This window comes from Heterodontus francisci, chromosome 5 (genome assembly GCF_036365525.1).
Source record: "Heterodontus francisci isolate sHetFra1 chromosome 5, sHetFra1.hap1, whole genome shotgun sequence".
Lineage (NCBI taxonomy): Eukaryota > Metazoa > Chordata > Chondrichthyes > Heterodontiformes > Heterodontidae > Heterodontus > Heterodontus francisci.
The window spans coordinates 194,883,230-194,901,386 of NC_090375.1; the positions used below are offsets into that span (position 1 = coordinate 194,883,230).

The following is an 18,157-nucleotide window of genomic DNA, read 5'->3' on the forward strand; positions in this document are numbered from 1 at the left end:
AGGTCAGCGAGCGCTGGGGCGATGGGTAAACAGGACTTGGTGTGAGTTAAGATATGGCAGCAGAGTTCTGGATCAGCTTAAGTTTACGGAGGATAGAAGATGGGAGGCTGGCCAGGAGAGCATTGGAACAGTCAAGTCGAGAAGTAACAAAGGTATGGATGAGGGTTTCAGCAGCAGATGAGGTGCGGCAAGGTTTGAGTCGGGTGACGTTACAGAGGTGAAAGTAGGTGGGCTTAGTGATGGAGCAGATATGAGGTTGGAAGCTCATCTGGGTCAAATGCAACATCAAGGTTGGAAACAGTCTGGCTCAGCTTCAGACAGTTGCCATAGAGCACAATGGAAAGAGTGATCAGGAAACGGTGATTGTGCTGGGGACCAAAGATATTGTTGTTGTTGATTCAACAGGTTTAGCCAATGAGTGGCTGAACATAGAGACCAGGAGGTTCCCATTAGTCTTTGCTGACTCAGCAGCTGCGAGCCCCAAATAACAACAGGGACCATTACAAGTTACCTTAGCCCAGCTGGTTTAGGAAAGTCTGCTACTTCTGTTCAGTGACCCATGTTGCACCCGATATCAGACTCAGTTCTGATATCTTCTGCAACTAAGTGACCTGGGAGCACTCTCTGTCAGCACTCAAGATCAATAAAACTTCACCTGGGTGCTGGGAAAGACAGAACAAATTTGCATTTATACAACACCTTTCACAGCCATGGAACATTCCAGAGCACTTCACAACCAATGACGTACTTTTTGAAGTTAGTCGCTGTTGCCAAGTAGGAGAGATTAAATGACAAAGATGTCATGAAACAAAGGCAAAGGGAATGCTAATGGTTGTAGTGAAAGACAAAGCATTAGCCCAGAGAGAACGTTAATGGCAGAATAATGAGCAGCTTGGTCCAAAAGCACAAATATGAAAATGATTAAGACGGACACTATAAAAAAAAATGAAAATTTAAAATTTCATGAATTCAATGTTGAGTCCAGAAGGCTGTAGAGAGTCTAATCGGAAGATGAGGTGCTGTTCCTTGAGCTTGCATTGAGATTCACTGGAACATTGCGGCAGGTCGAGGACAGAAATGTAGGCATGAGAGCAGGTTGGTGAATTAAAATGGCAAGCAACTGGAAGCTCGGAGTCATGTTTGTGGACTGAACGGAGGCGTTCTGCAAAGAAGCTATCCAATCTGTGTTTGGTCTCCCCCATGTAAAGGAGACCACAATGTGAGCAGAGAGTACAGTATACTAAATTGAAAGATGTACAACGTTGCAGGGCAGGTGGGGGGTACTCACCATTCAACCCCCTACAGCAGGTGTATTTGTATTAGAATTTCACCCCTCGGTTTTATTTTTCAAATAGCCAGACAGCGACAGCTTTTCTTGTAGGTTTTAAAGTCAATTGTTTATTGATCAATACACCTTAATCCCAAAATTGGCACAAGAAACAGATTGAGAAGGGGAAGGTTTTTTTTTATACTGGGAAAGGTTCAGATAAACCTGTTGAATTCTAGTGAGACTCATGTTTTAGATAGTATAAGGCCTGAAATGATTGTAGATTTCTCTCGATTGAAGGTTCTGTTGAAAATGAGTTCTGCTGTATCATATAGATGTCAGATTTTTTCAGCAGGTCATCTGCTTTCTGGCTTGCTGTAATGCCAGCGGTTACAAGTAGCCTCACCTTGTGGGTCAGTCTCTCTCTCCCTCTCTGGCTGTCTTTGTTTTAAAGTAAAACTGTGTCACCTCTCACCTCCAGTTTGGAGGCACTTTGGTTTCTTTCCCATGGTGATTGCACAATGACCCAGGATGTGGCTGCTTCACATCTCCTTTGTTTGAGAAGACATTCAATTCTGGAATGTTCTTAGGATAGGTGTAAGATGGATTTCATTAACACTTTTTGGCTTTAAAGATTTGGTCTTTGTCAGACCGTTTGGATACACAGAAGGCTAATCCCCTTTTTCTGGATCATTGTTCACTTTTTAAAATAAAAGGTTCATTTTTTTTAAAAGACAAAGTCCGTTTTTTCATAACTCTTCAGTGTTAATGTGTGAATGTTATATCATTGCACTACCAATATGCATGACAACAAGTAAATCGCTGCTTCACCTGGAAGGAGTGTTTGGGGCCTTGGATGGTGAGGAGAGGAAGTAAAATAGCAGGTATTACACCCTCTGCAATTGCATGGGAAGGTGATGAGGTGTAGGGTGAGGGAGGAGTGGACAGGTATCACGGAGGGAACGATCCCATTAGAACTCTGACAGAGGAGGAGAGGGGAAGACGCATTTGGTGGTGGCATCACGATGGAGGTGGCGGAAATGGCAGAGGATGATCCTTTGGATGTGGAGGCTGGTGGGGTGGAAAGGGAGGTAAAGGGGAACCCCATCACAGTTTGGGGAGGAAGGGGAAGGGGTGAGGGCAAAGTGCAGGAAACGGGTCGGAAATGGCTGAGGGCCCTGTCAACCACAGTTGAGGAAAAAGGAAGACATAGCAGAAGCATTGTTGTGGAAGATTGCATCATCAGAGCAGATGCGTCAGGGACGGAGAAACTGGGAGACTGGAATGGAGTCCTTACAGGAGGCAGGGTGTGAAGAAGTGTAGTTGAGGTAGCTGTGGGTGTTGGTGGGCTTATAATGGATATTAGCAGACAGTCTATCCCCAGAGATGGAGACAGAAGTCAAGGAAGGGAAGTGTTGGAGATGGACCATGTAAAGGTGAGAGAAGGGTAGAAATTGGAAGCAAAGTTGAAGAAGTTTTCCAGTTCAGGGCAGGAGCAGGAAACTGCATCAATAGAGTCATCAATGTATCGCAAAAGATTTGGGGGAGGGGGCCTGACTAGGACTGGAACAAGGAATGCTCGACATATCCCACAAAAACACAGGCAAAATTAGGACCCATGCACGTACCCATAGCAACACTGTTTATTTGAAGGAAGTGAGTAAAGTTGAAGGAGAAGTTGTTCAATGTCATAAGTTCAGCCACGCAGAGGAGGGTGGTGGTGGATGGGGACTGGTTGGGCCTCTGTTCAAGGAAGAAGCGGAGATCCCACAAACCATCCTGGTGGGGGATGGAGGTGTAGAGAGATTGGATGTGCATACTGAAGAGGTGGTGGTTTGGGCCAGGAAACTGGAAATTGTCAAAATGATATAGGGTGTCAGAAGAGTCACGGATGTAGGTGAGAACAGACTGGACCAGGGGAGAAAAGATAGAGTCAAGATAGGAAGAAATAAGTTCAGTGAGACAGGAACAGGCTGAAACAATGGGTCTGCCATGTTTGTGGATTTTGGGAAGGAGGTAGAAGCAGGCTGTCTGGGGTTGCAGAACCAAGGTGAACTATCTCAGAGACTGGTCTATGTCCCGCCCTTTGGCCATCTTCCTTGGCACTAACTCCTTACTGCGCCAATGGAAAAGGTTTGACCCAACACAGACTAGGGATCAAACCTGGTAGTTTACTGAAACAGCTGGGAAGTGCTTGTCTCTTTAATGAAGTTGGACTTGGTACTAGCATCATTTCCAGGACAACACTTCCTTGATTCGCTGTTCTGTTCTTTTAAATATCTCTTGCCCTGTCAGTGTGTGCTGCACATGTCGGATCTGCTGTGCTCAATATTCCTCAAACCTGGGAGATTTGATGAGCAGTAGTGGAACAGGAGGATTTAAAATAAAACAGAATCCAAATTAGCTTCACTCAGCAAAATGGTTAGATATGGATGAGAATGATAGCTCGGGTGCAAATGCCAGTTATTTGGGGCAGTGGGAATAGTCACTACGTTGCATGAAGGACCAGAAGTAGATAAATGCATGAGGGGGGAAGGAATAGGATATGCTGATAAGAGTTGGACGAAGTAGCGTGGGAGGAGACTCGAGTGGAGCATAAACTGGGCAAGTACCTGTTGGGCCGAATGGCCTGTTTCAGTGCTGTAAATACTGTGCAACTCAATGTAAATCAGTAGCAGGAGCAGGTAGAAATGAGAGATGGATGAAGTAAATGGTGCGGCTGCTCATACTTCGAGTTGGCAAATTATATATACATATATATATATTTTTTAATTCACACGGATTGCATTAGTTCTCTGCTGGCAAGTGGGAATTCCAGTGACACTTCCAAAACATGCAGATGGCCAGTCTCACACACAGGCTGGCTTCACACAGTCACGCGGCACAGCGCTGTTTCAGCAGACACTGCAGGGAACGTCAATAGTCCAGTCTCCTTTTCCCATTCTTCCCATTTACTGTTTCCAGTCCCAGGGGATGCACAAGTCACCATCCTGCAACACTGAATAGAAGTGTGAAATACACAGGTGCATCCCTTGCAACTCGCTGATGCATCCTTCAAGCAATCTTTGGCAGCACTTCACCATTTGGAGACTGGATACACTGGCTCCTTGTACAGTCTTTTGAGTCCAAATCTTTCTGTGCAATTGCTCATCAGTTTCTTCTGTTCCACTTCCAATCTAATCGGATTTAAAAAATCCATTAAATTCTGGAGTAAAACATTGGGCTGAATCTTGCTAGAAAAATAACAAGTTAATGATGCACATTGTGCAAATCAGCCAGCAAGTTCAGAGGATGAAGAGATACAGCGTGAGTTGTGAATCGCCAGAACTTGTTGGTCAATTTATGCTGTTCCGCAGTTTACTTCACACAAACACCCTCTCACACTCAACTCCCTGTTGTTTTTAAGAACTTTCAGGCTTTGCACCCATTAATTGCCTTTTAAACTCACCGCAGTAAGTTAGGGCTCATAATTAACAGAACAAGAACCCCTTTAACAATGTGACATTGTATTATCAACATTTCTGGCCCAGAAAGGGAACAATTTAAACTGTTCAGTCTCATTCCTTCAGGTAGTGAATTGATGGTAGAGGTTTTACAAATGTTTCTTTTTCTTATTTTTCCTTTCTGTCTGTCTTTCAATCCAATCTTTTCTTCCCTCTATTCTCCTTCTGTACCTGATTTGACTAATTCACTTGATTGACTTCTCCGTCAATCTGGTTCTTTCCCAATCTTTAAATCTGATTGCATAAGGAGATAGATGGTTGGTGCCGTCATTCACTGAGGTCCCACATGCTCCATTGCCCTCACTGTGCTGTTATCAGAAAGTTAAGAGCAAAAGACCTTCGAGCTGAAGATTGCAGGAAAAGGTCTAACAGGGCCCCAATCCAGCAAGATTTGCCCCATTATGATTTTTTTCCTTACAATCTACTTAAGGATTTTGGGTGGTAATGATGGTTTTATTACATAATTATTTTACTATCTCTTTGCTGTAGCCAGTAAATCCCTCGATTGCACTGCTGATGTCAATGAACTAATAAGCAATTTGGAATTAATTAATACTGCCACAGCCACCCTCAAGCTGGCCCAATCAATGGCATTTTAGCTTTGCGATGTGTGGGATTGTGATGTATAGTGAATTGAAGATCCGACCAGGCAGGTGATAAATTTTTCTTCTTTTCTGCATCCTTCAAGCAACAGAACTACACCATTTAACCCTGCCCCAAAATCTGAAAAAAACACCAATAGATGACAATCCACAGCCCCACCTAATAGAGCCTGGGTCACAAGGACTGGCCTTGAAACAAAAGCCTTCACGAATGTATCTTAAACAACAACTTGCATTTATATAGCACCTTTAAACATAGTAAACTGCCCCCAGGTGGCTCACAGGAGCAATTATCAATCACAATTTGACACCTAGCTATATAAGGGGGGGGGGAGGGGGGGGGAGGGGGGGAGGGGGGGGGAGGGGGGAGGGAGGGGGAGGGGGGAGGGGGGGGAAGGGAGGGGGGGGGGAGAGGGGGGGGGAGGGGGGGGAAGGGAGGGGGGGGAGGGGGGGGAGGGGGGGGGAGGGGGGGGAGGGGAGGGGGGAGGGGGGGAGGGGAGGGGGGAGGGGAGGGGGGAGGGGAGGGAGGGGGAGGGGGGAGGGGAGGGGGGAGAGGGGGGGAGGGGAGGGGGGAGGAGGGGGGGAGGGGAGGGGGGAGGAGGGGGGGAGGGGGGAGGAGGGGGGCGGGAGGGGGGGGAGGGGGGCGGGAGGGGGGGAGGGGGGGGAGGGGGGCGGGAGGGGGGGGAGGGGGGGGGAGGGGGGGGAGGAGGGGAGGGGGGGGAGGGGGGGGAGGGGGGGAGGGGGGGGGAGGGGGGGGAGGGGGGGGAGGGGGGGGGAGAGGAGGGGGGGGGAGGGGGGGGGAGGGGGGGGGAGAGGAGGGGGGGAGGGGGGGGGGAGGAGGGGGGGGGGGGGGGGGGAGGGGGGGGGGGGGAGAGGGGGGGGGGGGGGGGGGAGGAGGGGGGGGGAGGAGGGGGGGGGGAGGAGGGGGGGGGGGAGGAGGGGGGGGGAGGGAAGCGAGGCAGCGGAGGGATTTGAAAACAAGGATGAGAGCTTTAAAATTGAGGTCTTGCTGGACCTGGAACAAGTGTAGGCCAGTAAGAACAGGGTGGTGATGGGTAAATGGGACTTGCTGCGAGTTAGGATACAGGCAGCAGAGTTTTGGATGAGCTCAAGTTTACGGAGGGTGGAAAATGGAAGGCTGACCAAGAGAGAACTGGAATAATCAAGTCTAGAGGTAACAAAGGCATGAATGAGGGTTTCAGCAGTTAATGAGCAGGGGCGGAGTTGGGTGAAGTTACAAAGGTGGAAGTAGGCAATCAATAAAGCAACTGTATGGCTACGTTGATAGATATTGTCGTGAGTTATTTTGGTGCTGTCCTTATGGTAGAAACTCTATTCATGGCTTATCTGACACTCCTTTTTTTTTTATACTGATAGTTGTTTGCTGATTGCCAAAAGGACCACTTGAAAAGTGTTTGTTAGCAAATATGAGCAGGTAACACGTGCAATCTTATAACAAAATACAGGTTCATCATGCTTTCCACAAACTTCTTCACTACCTTGTAAATTAATCTTGCTTTTGCCAGAGTACTGTATATAATGCGGGACAGCCATAATTTACTACCTAGAAACATAGAAAATAGGAGCAGGAGTAGGCCATTCAGCCCTTCGCGCCTGCTCCGCCATTCATTATGATCACGGTTGATCATCCAACTCAGTAACCTGTTCCTGCTTTCCCCCCATATCCTTTGATCCCTTTCACCCCAAGAGTTATATCTAACACCTTCTTGAAAACATACAATGTTTTGGCCTCTACTGCTTTCTGTGGTAGCGAATTCCACAGGTTCACCACTCTCTGGGTGAAGAAATTTCTCCTCATCTCAGTCCTGAAAGGTTTACCTCATATCCTTAGACTATGACCTCTGGTTCTGGACTCCCCCACCATCAGGAACATCCTTCCTGCGTCTACCTGTTGCAGGATTTATAAAAATCAGCTAATTCAGCATTGATCAATGTTTCTGTGACATGCAAAATTAAAGTTACATATTTTGAGGAGTCACTAATAAATCCAGTAGGGAATTTGGGAGAAACTTCTTTACTCAGAGAGTGAGAGAATGTGGAACTCGCTACCACAGGGAGTAGGTGAGGTGAATTGGATAGATACATTGAAGGGGATGCTAGATAAGCACACAAGGGAGAAAGGAATAAAAGATTATGTTGATAAGAAAAGATGAAGAGGGATGGGAGGAGGCTCGTGTGAAGCATAAAAATCAGCACAGATCAGTTGGGTCGAATAGCCTGTTTCAGTGCTGTAAATTCAATGTAAACCAATAAATAGCCACCAGACACAAACCGTTCTGTTTCTACTCTAATTAAAATTACACGTTTATTATAAACACTATTAAAATTGATTTACCCCAGTTTCCCAATACTTCACTGAATTAGCCAATTCTGCAAAATCCATGCAAATAAACAGACTGTAAAAGTGGGGTCTTGTTCACAGGATTGACTGCAGCTGCCAACCTCTCATCTGTTACTTACTCCTCCTCTCTTCTCAGGTAGGTCCTGGCTTTCGGTGCGTGAGCCAGAATAAACCATTGCAAGGCAGTAGGGTCACATGTGACAGGCACGCTCACTTGGCCCGTTTTGAGGAGGCTGGGAGCAGAAGAGTCACTGAAATGACAGAACAGCATCCTGTTAGCATGAGCAGTCGCTTGAAAGAATGGAAGAATAAGTTTAAACCTTCGAGTGCCTTTCACAACCTCAGGACATCCCAAAGTACTCCCACCCAAGATGTACTTTTTGAAGTGTAGCCACCATTGTAATGTAGGAAACACAGCAGCCAATTGTCACACAACAAGATCCCATAGTCAGCAATGTGATGATGACCAGATCATCTGTTTTAGTGATATTGATCGAGGGATAAATATTGGTCAGGACACTGGGGAGAACTCCCCTGCAATTCTTTGAATAATGCCATGGGATCTGTTATGTCCAACTCTCCCACTTGTTAAACACCTCTCCCGAATTTGACTTCCATTGACTACACGGAAAGATCCCTGGATAGAGATCCAGGTTAGTAACATGGCTGATTTTTCTCTCTTTGAACCGACTGTGGATCAACCCTGGAACCTTTGTAACCTGTGTGGATAAATTATAAAAGGAGCCACCTAGGGTATCTAAATATCAGAGTGCAAAACCTATGAAAAGAAATCCTTCTCCTGCAAGAGGTTTCTTCCCAGTGGAAGACAAGCCATCGATAACATAAACTCAACAAGCCTGGAGCTAAGTACAACTCAAAAGGTTAAGGATCTGACTGAACAATCCATTGATGATTTGGCACACCATATTATAAGTGAGTCATCCAGAGATCCCTCCTCTTTCCATCCCTTCCCCAAACATACAGAACCCACATTCAACAGCACCACCATTGAGGAGTACAATATATTCAGTGTACAAAAGGCAGTTTGAGCTCAATGCCTTGTTGCCTTGTTGGCCCAATTCTGCTTAATGGAGCATCAACATGAACGTGACACAAATGAGTTAGCTGATAGTATCTCAGAACACAAAACCCACCCTATCAGGACACTGTATGCAGCATTCCCGCCTCCCTGTGCAAATTCACGTACAACTTTTAGTCACCCTTCGACCAGAGGGAGCTATTTTGCGATCACTCACTTTTCTAGAATTATTTGCAGTCCTTTTAGACTTCGTGGGTGAAACAGAGGTTGAGTGATGACCAAACTCTGATGGAAGGCCTTTAACATCCTGTAATAATCCTCCAGCATCATCGTTGGCTGCAGGTCTTCATCATAAATTAACTCAACGTCTCCCAGAAGGAAGCTGGTCCTCTCTTTCAACACAGAAAGGTGGTTGTGAAGATCATAGTAGGTGGGCAACCTCTCCAATAGCTTCAAGTAATAACAGATTAAATATTTACTCCACTAATACTTGGTGCTTAACTCACACCTTAAACACTTAACAGATGCATTTGTTACCTCCAGGCTTCATTATTCCAATGCTCTCCTGGCAGGCCTCCCATCTTCCACAAACTTGAACTCATCCAAAACCCTAACTCGCACAAGTCCTGTTCACCCACTGTGCTCGCTGACCTACACTGGCTTCCGGTTAGGCCATGCCCCAATTTGTTTTCAAATCCCTCCATGGCCTCATCCCTCCCTATCTCTGTAAGCACCTCCAACCCTGCAACACTCCAAGATATGTGTTCCTCCAGTTCTGGCCATTTGTACTTCCACAATTTCCTTTGCTCCACCATTGGAAATTGTGCCTTCTGCTGCCTGGGTCCTAAGCTCTGGAATTCCCTCCCTAAAAGTCTGCACCTCTCTCCTCTAAGATGTCCCTACCTACCCCTTTGACCAAGCTTTTGGTCATCTGTCCCAGTATCTCTATGTGGCTCAATGTCAAATTTTGTCCGATAATCACTCCTGTGAAGCGCCTTGGGATATTTTACTACGTTAAAGGTGCTATATAAATGCAAGCTGTTATCCACAAACAGCAATAGGATGAATGACCAGATAAGCTGTTTTTTTTAAAACATTGGTTGGAGGACTGTATGCTGTGAGTACATCCCACTGACACTGAATGCCAGATACTTCCAGTGGCTTCTATGACCATGATGAGGGCACAACAAGACTCAAACCTTGACCAGACGAACAAAGTGATCATTCATGCCAATATATTAAACATAAAAATGTACGCACAATCCCAAAATGTTCACTGTACTGTTAAAGTTTTACTTACTGTCATCCAGTGATGATGGACATCCACTGTTCCCAACATAATCTGCCCTGCAGCATTCATCCCCGAGTTATCAGCAAAGATTAGTGTACATCCTGAGAAGGAAATAGCCAAACTCAGAAATAGGAGTAAAAAGTTTGCTTCAACATCTACAGTGTAGCAGATACATCACAGAGCTCCATTTTGAATTGGTCAGACCCGATCTGGAGTAACTGCATTCACTACTGGTCACTGTATCTCAGGAAGGATATATTGGCCTCGGAGCGGGTGATACTGGGCTGGAAAAGGTTAAATTTTGAGGACAGGGTGCATAGACGAGGCTTGTATTCCCTTGAATATAGATTAATGGGTGAACTAATCAAGGTGTTTAAGATGATTAAAGGAGTTGATAGCATAGAGAGAGAAACTATTTCCTCTGGTGGGGGGAGTCCAGGACAAGGGGGTAGAACCTGAAAATTAGAGCCAGGCTGTTCAGGGGTGATGTCAGGAAGCACTTCACATAGAGTAGAAATCTCGAACACTTCCCCCAAAAGGCTGTTGAAGCTGGGGGTGTGGAGAACGGTAGTACAGCGGTTATGTTACTGGATTAGCAATCCAGATGCCCTGACTAATGCTCCAGAGACATGAGACATGAGTTCAAATAAGAACAAAACAAATAGGAGTAGGCCATTCGGTCTCTCTAGCCTGCTCTGCCATTCAATAAGATCATGGCTGAACTGATTATAGCCTTAACTCCACTTTTCTGCCTGCGACCCCATAACCCTCGACTCCCTTGTAGATCAAAAATCTGTCTAACTCAGCCTTGAATATAATCAATGATCCAGCCTCCACTGCTCTTTGGGGAAGAGAATTCCAAAGAATCTTGTATTTTTCAATAATATCACCTCTCATTCTTCTAAACTCCAATGAGTATAGGCCCAAGATGCTCAACCTTTCCTCATAAGAGAACCCCTTCATCCCAGGACTCAGCCTAGTGAACCTTCTCTGAACTGCTTCCAATGTAAGAATATCCATCCTTAAATAAGGGAGACCAAACTGCACACAGTACTCTAGGCATGGTCTCACCAATGTCCTGCACAGTTGTAGCAAGATTTCCCTACTTTTATGCTCCTTCCCATTTGCAATAAATGCCAACATTCCATTTGCCTTCCTAATTACTTGCTGTACTTGCATGCTAACTTTTTGTGATTCATGTACAAGGACACCCAGATCCTTCTATACCACAGCATTCGACAGTCTCTCTCCATGCAAGTAATCTGCTTTTCTATTCCTCCTGCCAAAGTAGGCAACTTCACATTTTCCCACATTATACTGCCAAACTTTTGCCCTCTCACATAACCTATCTATATCTCTTTTCAGACACTTTATGTTCTCACAACTTGCTTTCCTACCTATCTTTGTATCATCTGTAAATTTGGCTACAATACAGTCAGTGCCTTCATCCAAGTCATTAATATAGATCATAAATAGTTGAGGCCCCAGCACTGATCCCTGTGGCACTTCACTAGTTACAATATGCCAACCTAAAAATGGCCCATTTATCCTGACTCTGTTTCCTGTTAGTTAGCCAATCCTCAAACTATGCTAATTGTCATGCAGGCCCCCCAACTGCCAAGAATGAGGCACATTAATTTCACTACATGGACATTAAATTTCAAATTGTTGTTGGGAAGAGAAGGCCTGTGACAAGGGGTTGCCAGGCCCCTGGCTGGAAAGACATTTTTGCATATTAATAGACAGTGTGTGGAACAAAGGAGCTATCCCCTGCTCCAATACAATCCAGAAACAGACGTGGTGGAACCAGTTAGTCACATGACTAACATGCGTGGTAGTCTGGGTTTTTTCCTGAATTGTACAGCTTGAACTGAGAGCCTGCAGAAAGCAGAATGCTCCTGGACTGAAGAAGACCTCCTGCATGTCTGTCTGCTCCTATCTCTTTCTCACAAGCATCTGAATCCACTGAAGACACATGAACCCCAAGAAAGAAAAGTCTCTGACAGCGAACAAGGTTAAGAAGAATACTGGGCCCCAACGAAAAGCAAGATCTACCTACAATCAAGGACTCTACAGTGAGCTCGAAGAACTGTAACAAAAACTCTTCAGATATTGCCTCAAACTTTTCCATTTTATTTTGTCTGCTCTTTTCTGTCTCTATTTGCATGTGTGTATCACGTAGACATGCTAGCGTGGGCGCGTCATGTATCCGTAGGCGTTAACCGAATTAAATAAAATTTCACTTTTATTCTTTAAACCTGAGAAAACCTGTTTGTGCTGGTTCCTTTGCCTTAGAATTGGAAAGCGGTGAACAAGGATTCACCAAGGGGTGGGGGGGGGCTAAAAACACTGTTTAAAAATTAAACCCTGTTACAGTAAGACCAGGTGAAGGCTGAGAGGGAACCCTAGATCTCTTTCTCACCTGGTCGTAACAGAATATATTAATCTCAACACCATGAACTCTTATCTTGTGTAGTAACCTTTTATGTGGCACCTTATTGAATGCCTTTTGGAAATCCACACTACATCTACTGGTTCCTCTTTATACACCACAACATCTGGAGAATTTAAATTCAATTAACTATATAAATCTGGAATAAAGTTAGTATCTGTAATTGCAACCATAAAATGATCGTCATAAAACTATCTGCTTCACTAATGCCCTTTAGGGAAGGAAATCTGCTGTTCTTACCCAGTCTGGCTTACATGTGACTTGACCCAGAGCCATGTGGGTGACTATTAACTGCCCTCTGAAATGGCCTAGCAAGCCACTCAATTATAGCTAACCTCTACAAAAAAGTTGAAGAATAAAAAAACTGGACAGACTACCCGGCATCGACCTAGGCAACGGAAACGGCAAAGGCACACACAGCCTAGTCGACCCTGCAAAGTCCTCTTTGTTAACATCTGGGGACTTGGGAGAGCTGCCCCACAGACTAGTCAAGCAACAGCCTGACATAGTCATACTCAGAATCATACGAGACAGCTAATGTCCCAGACTCCTCCATCACCATCCCTGCGTACGTCCTCTCCCACTAGGACAACAAGGACTATAAGATTGGCTTTATCGGCAACCTCAAAAATAGGGCCCGAGCCATTTTCTCACCATGCAAGCTTGATGCTGAAATAGGGCGAATCAAAGACATCCTGCGTGACAATGGCTACCCTGATCAGATCATTTCTCGCTGTATAACACGGAAACTTATGAACGGGCCTAAGGCCGCCATTTTCAGCCCTGAAAAATGCCCAGTCTACCTCAGATTACCCTGGAAGGGTAATGTATCCCAAAAATTTAAGCAACAGGTGAAGCTAGCTGTTTCACGCTTCTACTATGCAGTGGCAACATGGTGGTTATCTCCACTAACAGGATGCTGCAGTCAAGGCAAAAAGACGTCCTGCCTATCACACAAATGAGTAATGAGATATATGAATTTCAGTGCCAGTGTGATGCTAGGTATATAGGCCGTACGTCCCAAAGACTGGCGGATCATATCAAACAACATGTCCTTTCTGCTGTTCGCAACAGTCAAGGTAAAGGCCGTAACCAACCAGCCCGTACTTGCAAAACTCAAAACACAGTGTCCAACATTAGATGTGATTCCACGAGGGAACAACATTTGCTAAATAATCCTCAGTGTGTTAAGAATTACGCTGACAACCAATTTAAGATTGTCAGTTGGGCTCACAGTGTGGCGCATTTACACTTACTGGAAGCTACATATATTAATACACAGGGCCCTGTTCTTTGCAGACAGAAAGAACATGTACACACATTGCACCTGTTTTAGCTAAACAAAATAAGTGACAGCCATTAGCTGGTTCATTCCTCAGGTCAATGCCTTGACCAATCAGAGTCAGACTGCCTGATTTAAATTTCAAACAAAGCTTGGCAGTTAACTGTCAGTCATCATAAACTGGTGCATTCTCCATGGCAATGCCTCTACCAATCAGAGTCCACCTGCCTACAAATCAGCACTCTCTTCTCATACAGCATAAATTAGTTGCTTTCCCTTACATTGGTTATTCTTGCGATTTTTTCTGATAAGTACAAGACGAAAAGCTTTGACAAAATGTCTGTTTTCAGCAATACACAACAAAGTGTGCAGGAGAAGTTCTGCCTTTGGATTTCACTTGAGTGCCATTTATCTTTTGAGAGCAGGTGTTTATGAAAAGACAAACCTTTGATATTGTGCAATATTGGAGTGTTCTGCTGGGCAAAACGAGCCAGGCTGTGCAGTTGACTACAACGATGAGCTATTCCCCAACTTTTCTGCCACCTGGACCAAGAACAGAATGAAAATTAACTTATCCGTGATAGACTTCAGTGTACTGTGAACTGAGAAATATTCCTAAAGCATGTTGGAACCCAGTGTGAGAAATAAAACTTAAATATTCTTGCATGCACAATACGGTATCAGTGGGTAACACTCTTGCCTTGAGTCAGAAGGTTGTGAGATCAAGTCTCATTCCAGAGATTTGAGCATAAGGACTGGGTTGATACTATTAATGCAGTACTGAAGAGCCACTGCACTGTTGAAGGTGCCGTCTTTCAGATGATATGTTAAACCAAGGCCCTGTCTGCCCTCTCAGGTGGGTATAAAAGATCCCACAGCCACTATTTTGAAGAGGAGGGGAGTTATTCCCAGTCTCCTGGTCAATATTCATCCCTCAACCAGCATCACTAAAACAGATTACTTGGTCATTAGCCCATTGCTGTCTGTGGGATCATGCTGTGTGCAAATTGGCGACCACATTTTCTACATTACAACAGTGACAACATTTTGAAAGTATTCTGTTGGCTGTAAAGTGTTTTGGGATGTCTTGAGGTCATGAAAGGTGCTATAGCAATGCAAATCTTTCTTTCTACACATCCAGACATACATCAATTACATAGGATTATATACACAGGATATGCAGCACAGAAACAGGTCATTTGGCCCAACCAGTCCATGTCACATTTATGCTCCACTCGAGTCTCTGCCCATCTTTCCTCATCTAAATCGATTATCGTAAGCCTCCATTTCCTTCTCCTTCATATGCCTGTCTAGCTTCCTCATAAATGCATCTATATTGTTCACTTCTCCCACTCCTTAGCCACAAGTGGAAACATTCTCACTCTATCAAAACCTTCCATAATTTTAAAGACCTCTATTAGATCACCCCTCAGCTTTCTCTTTTCAAGAGAAAAGAGACCCAGCCTGTTCATCACATTTCTGGTTTCATCCTTGTAAATCTTTGCTGCACCCTCTTCTAATTATATGGTGACCAGAACTGCATGCAGTACTCTAAGTGTGGTCTAATCAAGGTTTGATACAGGTTTAGCATAACTTCCCTACTTTTCAATTCTATCCCTCTAGAAATAAAGCCTAGTGCTTGGTTTGTTTTTTCTTATGGCCTTTCTAACCTACAGTGCAACTTGTAGCGATTGATGTATTTGTACTCCGAGATTGCTTTTTTCCTTTACCACACCAAGACTTGCACCTTCCAAGTAATAAGTGACCTCCCTATTCTTTCTACCAAAATGTAGTACCTCACAGTTATCTTTTTTGAACTTCATTTACCAATTATTTGTCCATTCTGCAAATTTATTAATGTGCTCCTGTAATTTGTTGCAGTCCTCCTCAGTATTGACTATTGTTATGATCCTGTAGTTTTTTTTTCCCGGGAAGTATGCAATGTGTCTTTAAGGCTGAAAAAGGATCAGTACTGTATTTGTTATGACCGACCGCTCCTGTTGAAGTTCTCAATCAAAATATATGATTCTGATTGTGGTGGGAGAAACACACTGATAATTCAATCCTGTCACTCCACAGATCGCCTAACATATCATTTAAAACTTTCCAAATTAAAGAAAGACCCAGCCAAATTGTACCATCTATTAACCCTCGAATAAGGCTAACCAAACCAGGTGTCTTTAAATCAACAAGTTAACTCTTTAATTAGAAGAACTAAATTCTTGAACACTATGCCAAGATAGAAACAACATTTAAAATAGAAAAAATTAAAGTCCTTGAAAATTTACAGTCAAATGCTGCTTGAAGTCCTCACAGAATGTTGCTTGACTTCTATAGCGGATTTCAACAATTAACAACTTGCAAACAGTTTCAACAGAATCAATCTGACTTTAGAGTTTGAGGGATAAAAGATTGTCACAGTCTAACTTCCCTTCCTTCAGTTTAAATTACCAGAGATCTCTGTTTTGGCTTGATGTTTTAGAATTTTGGGAGATAATAATTAAACAGACTAAAATCCTATTCCTTCAGCTTAAATGGCTGAGAGCTCTATTTTTAGGTGCTGATACCACAGCTGTGTCCTCTGTCTGTGTGTTCTGTTAGAACAAACTGTCTTCAACTAAAAAGCCAGTTCAAAATTGAATTGTAACAAATGTATCGCTTGAGACTCACTCCCAGTGGCTGTATCTATGGTAACGAGAATGCACCCTTTGAATCGCAGTCTCCAAATGGTTGCATCCAATGGCAACCGAAAATGCACCTTTCAATAACTCCCGAGGCTTGCTGGTTCTTAAAGCAATATTGATCTTTTGCAAGTCTTAAAGGCAAACCGGATATTCCCGAAAAAAACTACAGGACCATGATAAGAAGTATGCGATGTGCCTTTAAGGCTGGGAAAGGATCAGTACTGCGTTAAGGCAACAAGCTCCAGGGACTGTGACCTAAAGTGCATTTTTGGTTACCCAGCAACAACCACTCAGAGACGAAGGATCGAGATACAATGCTGCGATTATTTTTTGAACTGGTTTTTTAGTGGAGACAGACTGTTCTAACAGACAGACAGTTGGACCAGCATGAACGGAACAGAGATCTCTGATAATTTAAACTGGCACACCACTGGTCACACGTCTCCATTTTGAGAAACTCCCTTCCACTGCTACTCTCTGTCTCCTGTTGCCCAGCCAGTTCTTTATCCATCTAGCTAGTACACCCTGGACCCCATGCGACTTCACTTTCTCCATCAGCCTACCATGGGAAACCTTATCAAACGCCTTACTGAAGTCCATGTATATGACATCTACAGCCCTTCCCTCATCAATCAACTTTGTCACTTCCTCAAAGAATTCTATTAAGTTGGTAAGACATGACCTTCCCTGCACAAAACCATGTTGCCTATCACTGATAAGCCCATTTTCTTCCAAATGGGAATAGATCCTATCCCTCAGTATCTTCTCCAGCAGCTTCCCTACCACTGACGTCAGGCTCACCAGTCTATAATTACCTGGATTTGCCCCGCTACCCTTCTTAAACAAGGGGACAACATTAGCAATTCTCCAGTCCTCCGGGACCTCACCCGTGCTTAAGGATGCTGCAAAGATATCTGTTAAGGCCCCAGCTATTTCCTCTCTCGCTTCCCTCAGTAACCTGGGATAGATCCCATCCGGACCTGGGGACTTGTCCACCTTAATGCCTTTTAGAATACCCAACACTTCCTCCCTCCTTATGCCGACTTGACCTAGAGTAATCAAACATCTGTCCCTAACCTGAACATCCGTCATGTCCCTCTCCTCGGTGAATACCGATGCAAAGTACTCGTTTAGAATCTCACCCATTTTCTCTGACTCCACGCATAACTTTCCTCCTTTGTCCTTGAGTGGGCCAATCCTTCCTCTAGTTACCCTCTTGCTCCTTATATATGAATAAAAGGCTTTGGGATTTTCCTTAACCCTGTTTGCTAAAGATATTTCAAGACCCCTTTTAGCCCTCTTAATTCCTCGTTTCAGATTGGTCCTACATTCCCGATATTCTTTCAAAGCTTCGTCTTTCTTCAGCCTCCTAGACCTTCTGTATGCTTCCTTTTTCCTCTTAGCTAGTCTCACAATTTCATCTGTCATCCATGGTTCCCTAATCTTGCCATTTCTATCCCTCATTTTCACAGGAACATGTCTCTCCTGCACGCTAATCAACCTCTCTTTAAAAGCCTCCCACATATCAAATGTGGATTTACCTTCAAACAGCTGCTCCCAATCTACATTCCCCAGCTCTTGCCGAATTATGATATAGTTGGCCTTCCCCCAATTTAGCACTCTTCCTTTGGGACCACTCTCGTCTTTGTCCATGTGTATTCTAAAACTTACGGAA

General features: G+C 44.4%; 1 protein-coding gene across 1 annotated transcript in view; it reads right to left on the bottom strand.

Annotated features, from left to right (window-relative positions):
• Positions 1-929: 929 nt before the first annotated feature.
• tcaim (T cell activation inhibitor, mitochondrial) overlaps positions 930-18,157 on the bottom strand; it is a 54,757-nt gene continuing 37,529 nt past the window's right edge. Inside the window, 6 exon segments of the mRNA XM_068032580.1 lie at positions 930-4,367; positions 4,370-4,443; positions 7,854-7,985; positions 8,991-9,223; positions 10,074-10,165; positions 14,244-14,341. Coding sequence (XP_067888681.1) covers positions 4,219-4,367; positions 4,370-4,443; positions 7,854-7,985; positions 8,991-9,223; positions 10,074-10,165; positions 14,244-14,341 — 778 coding nt within the window. The 3' untranslated portion in view covers positions 930-4,218.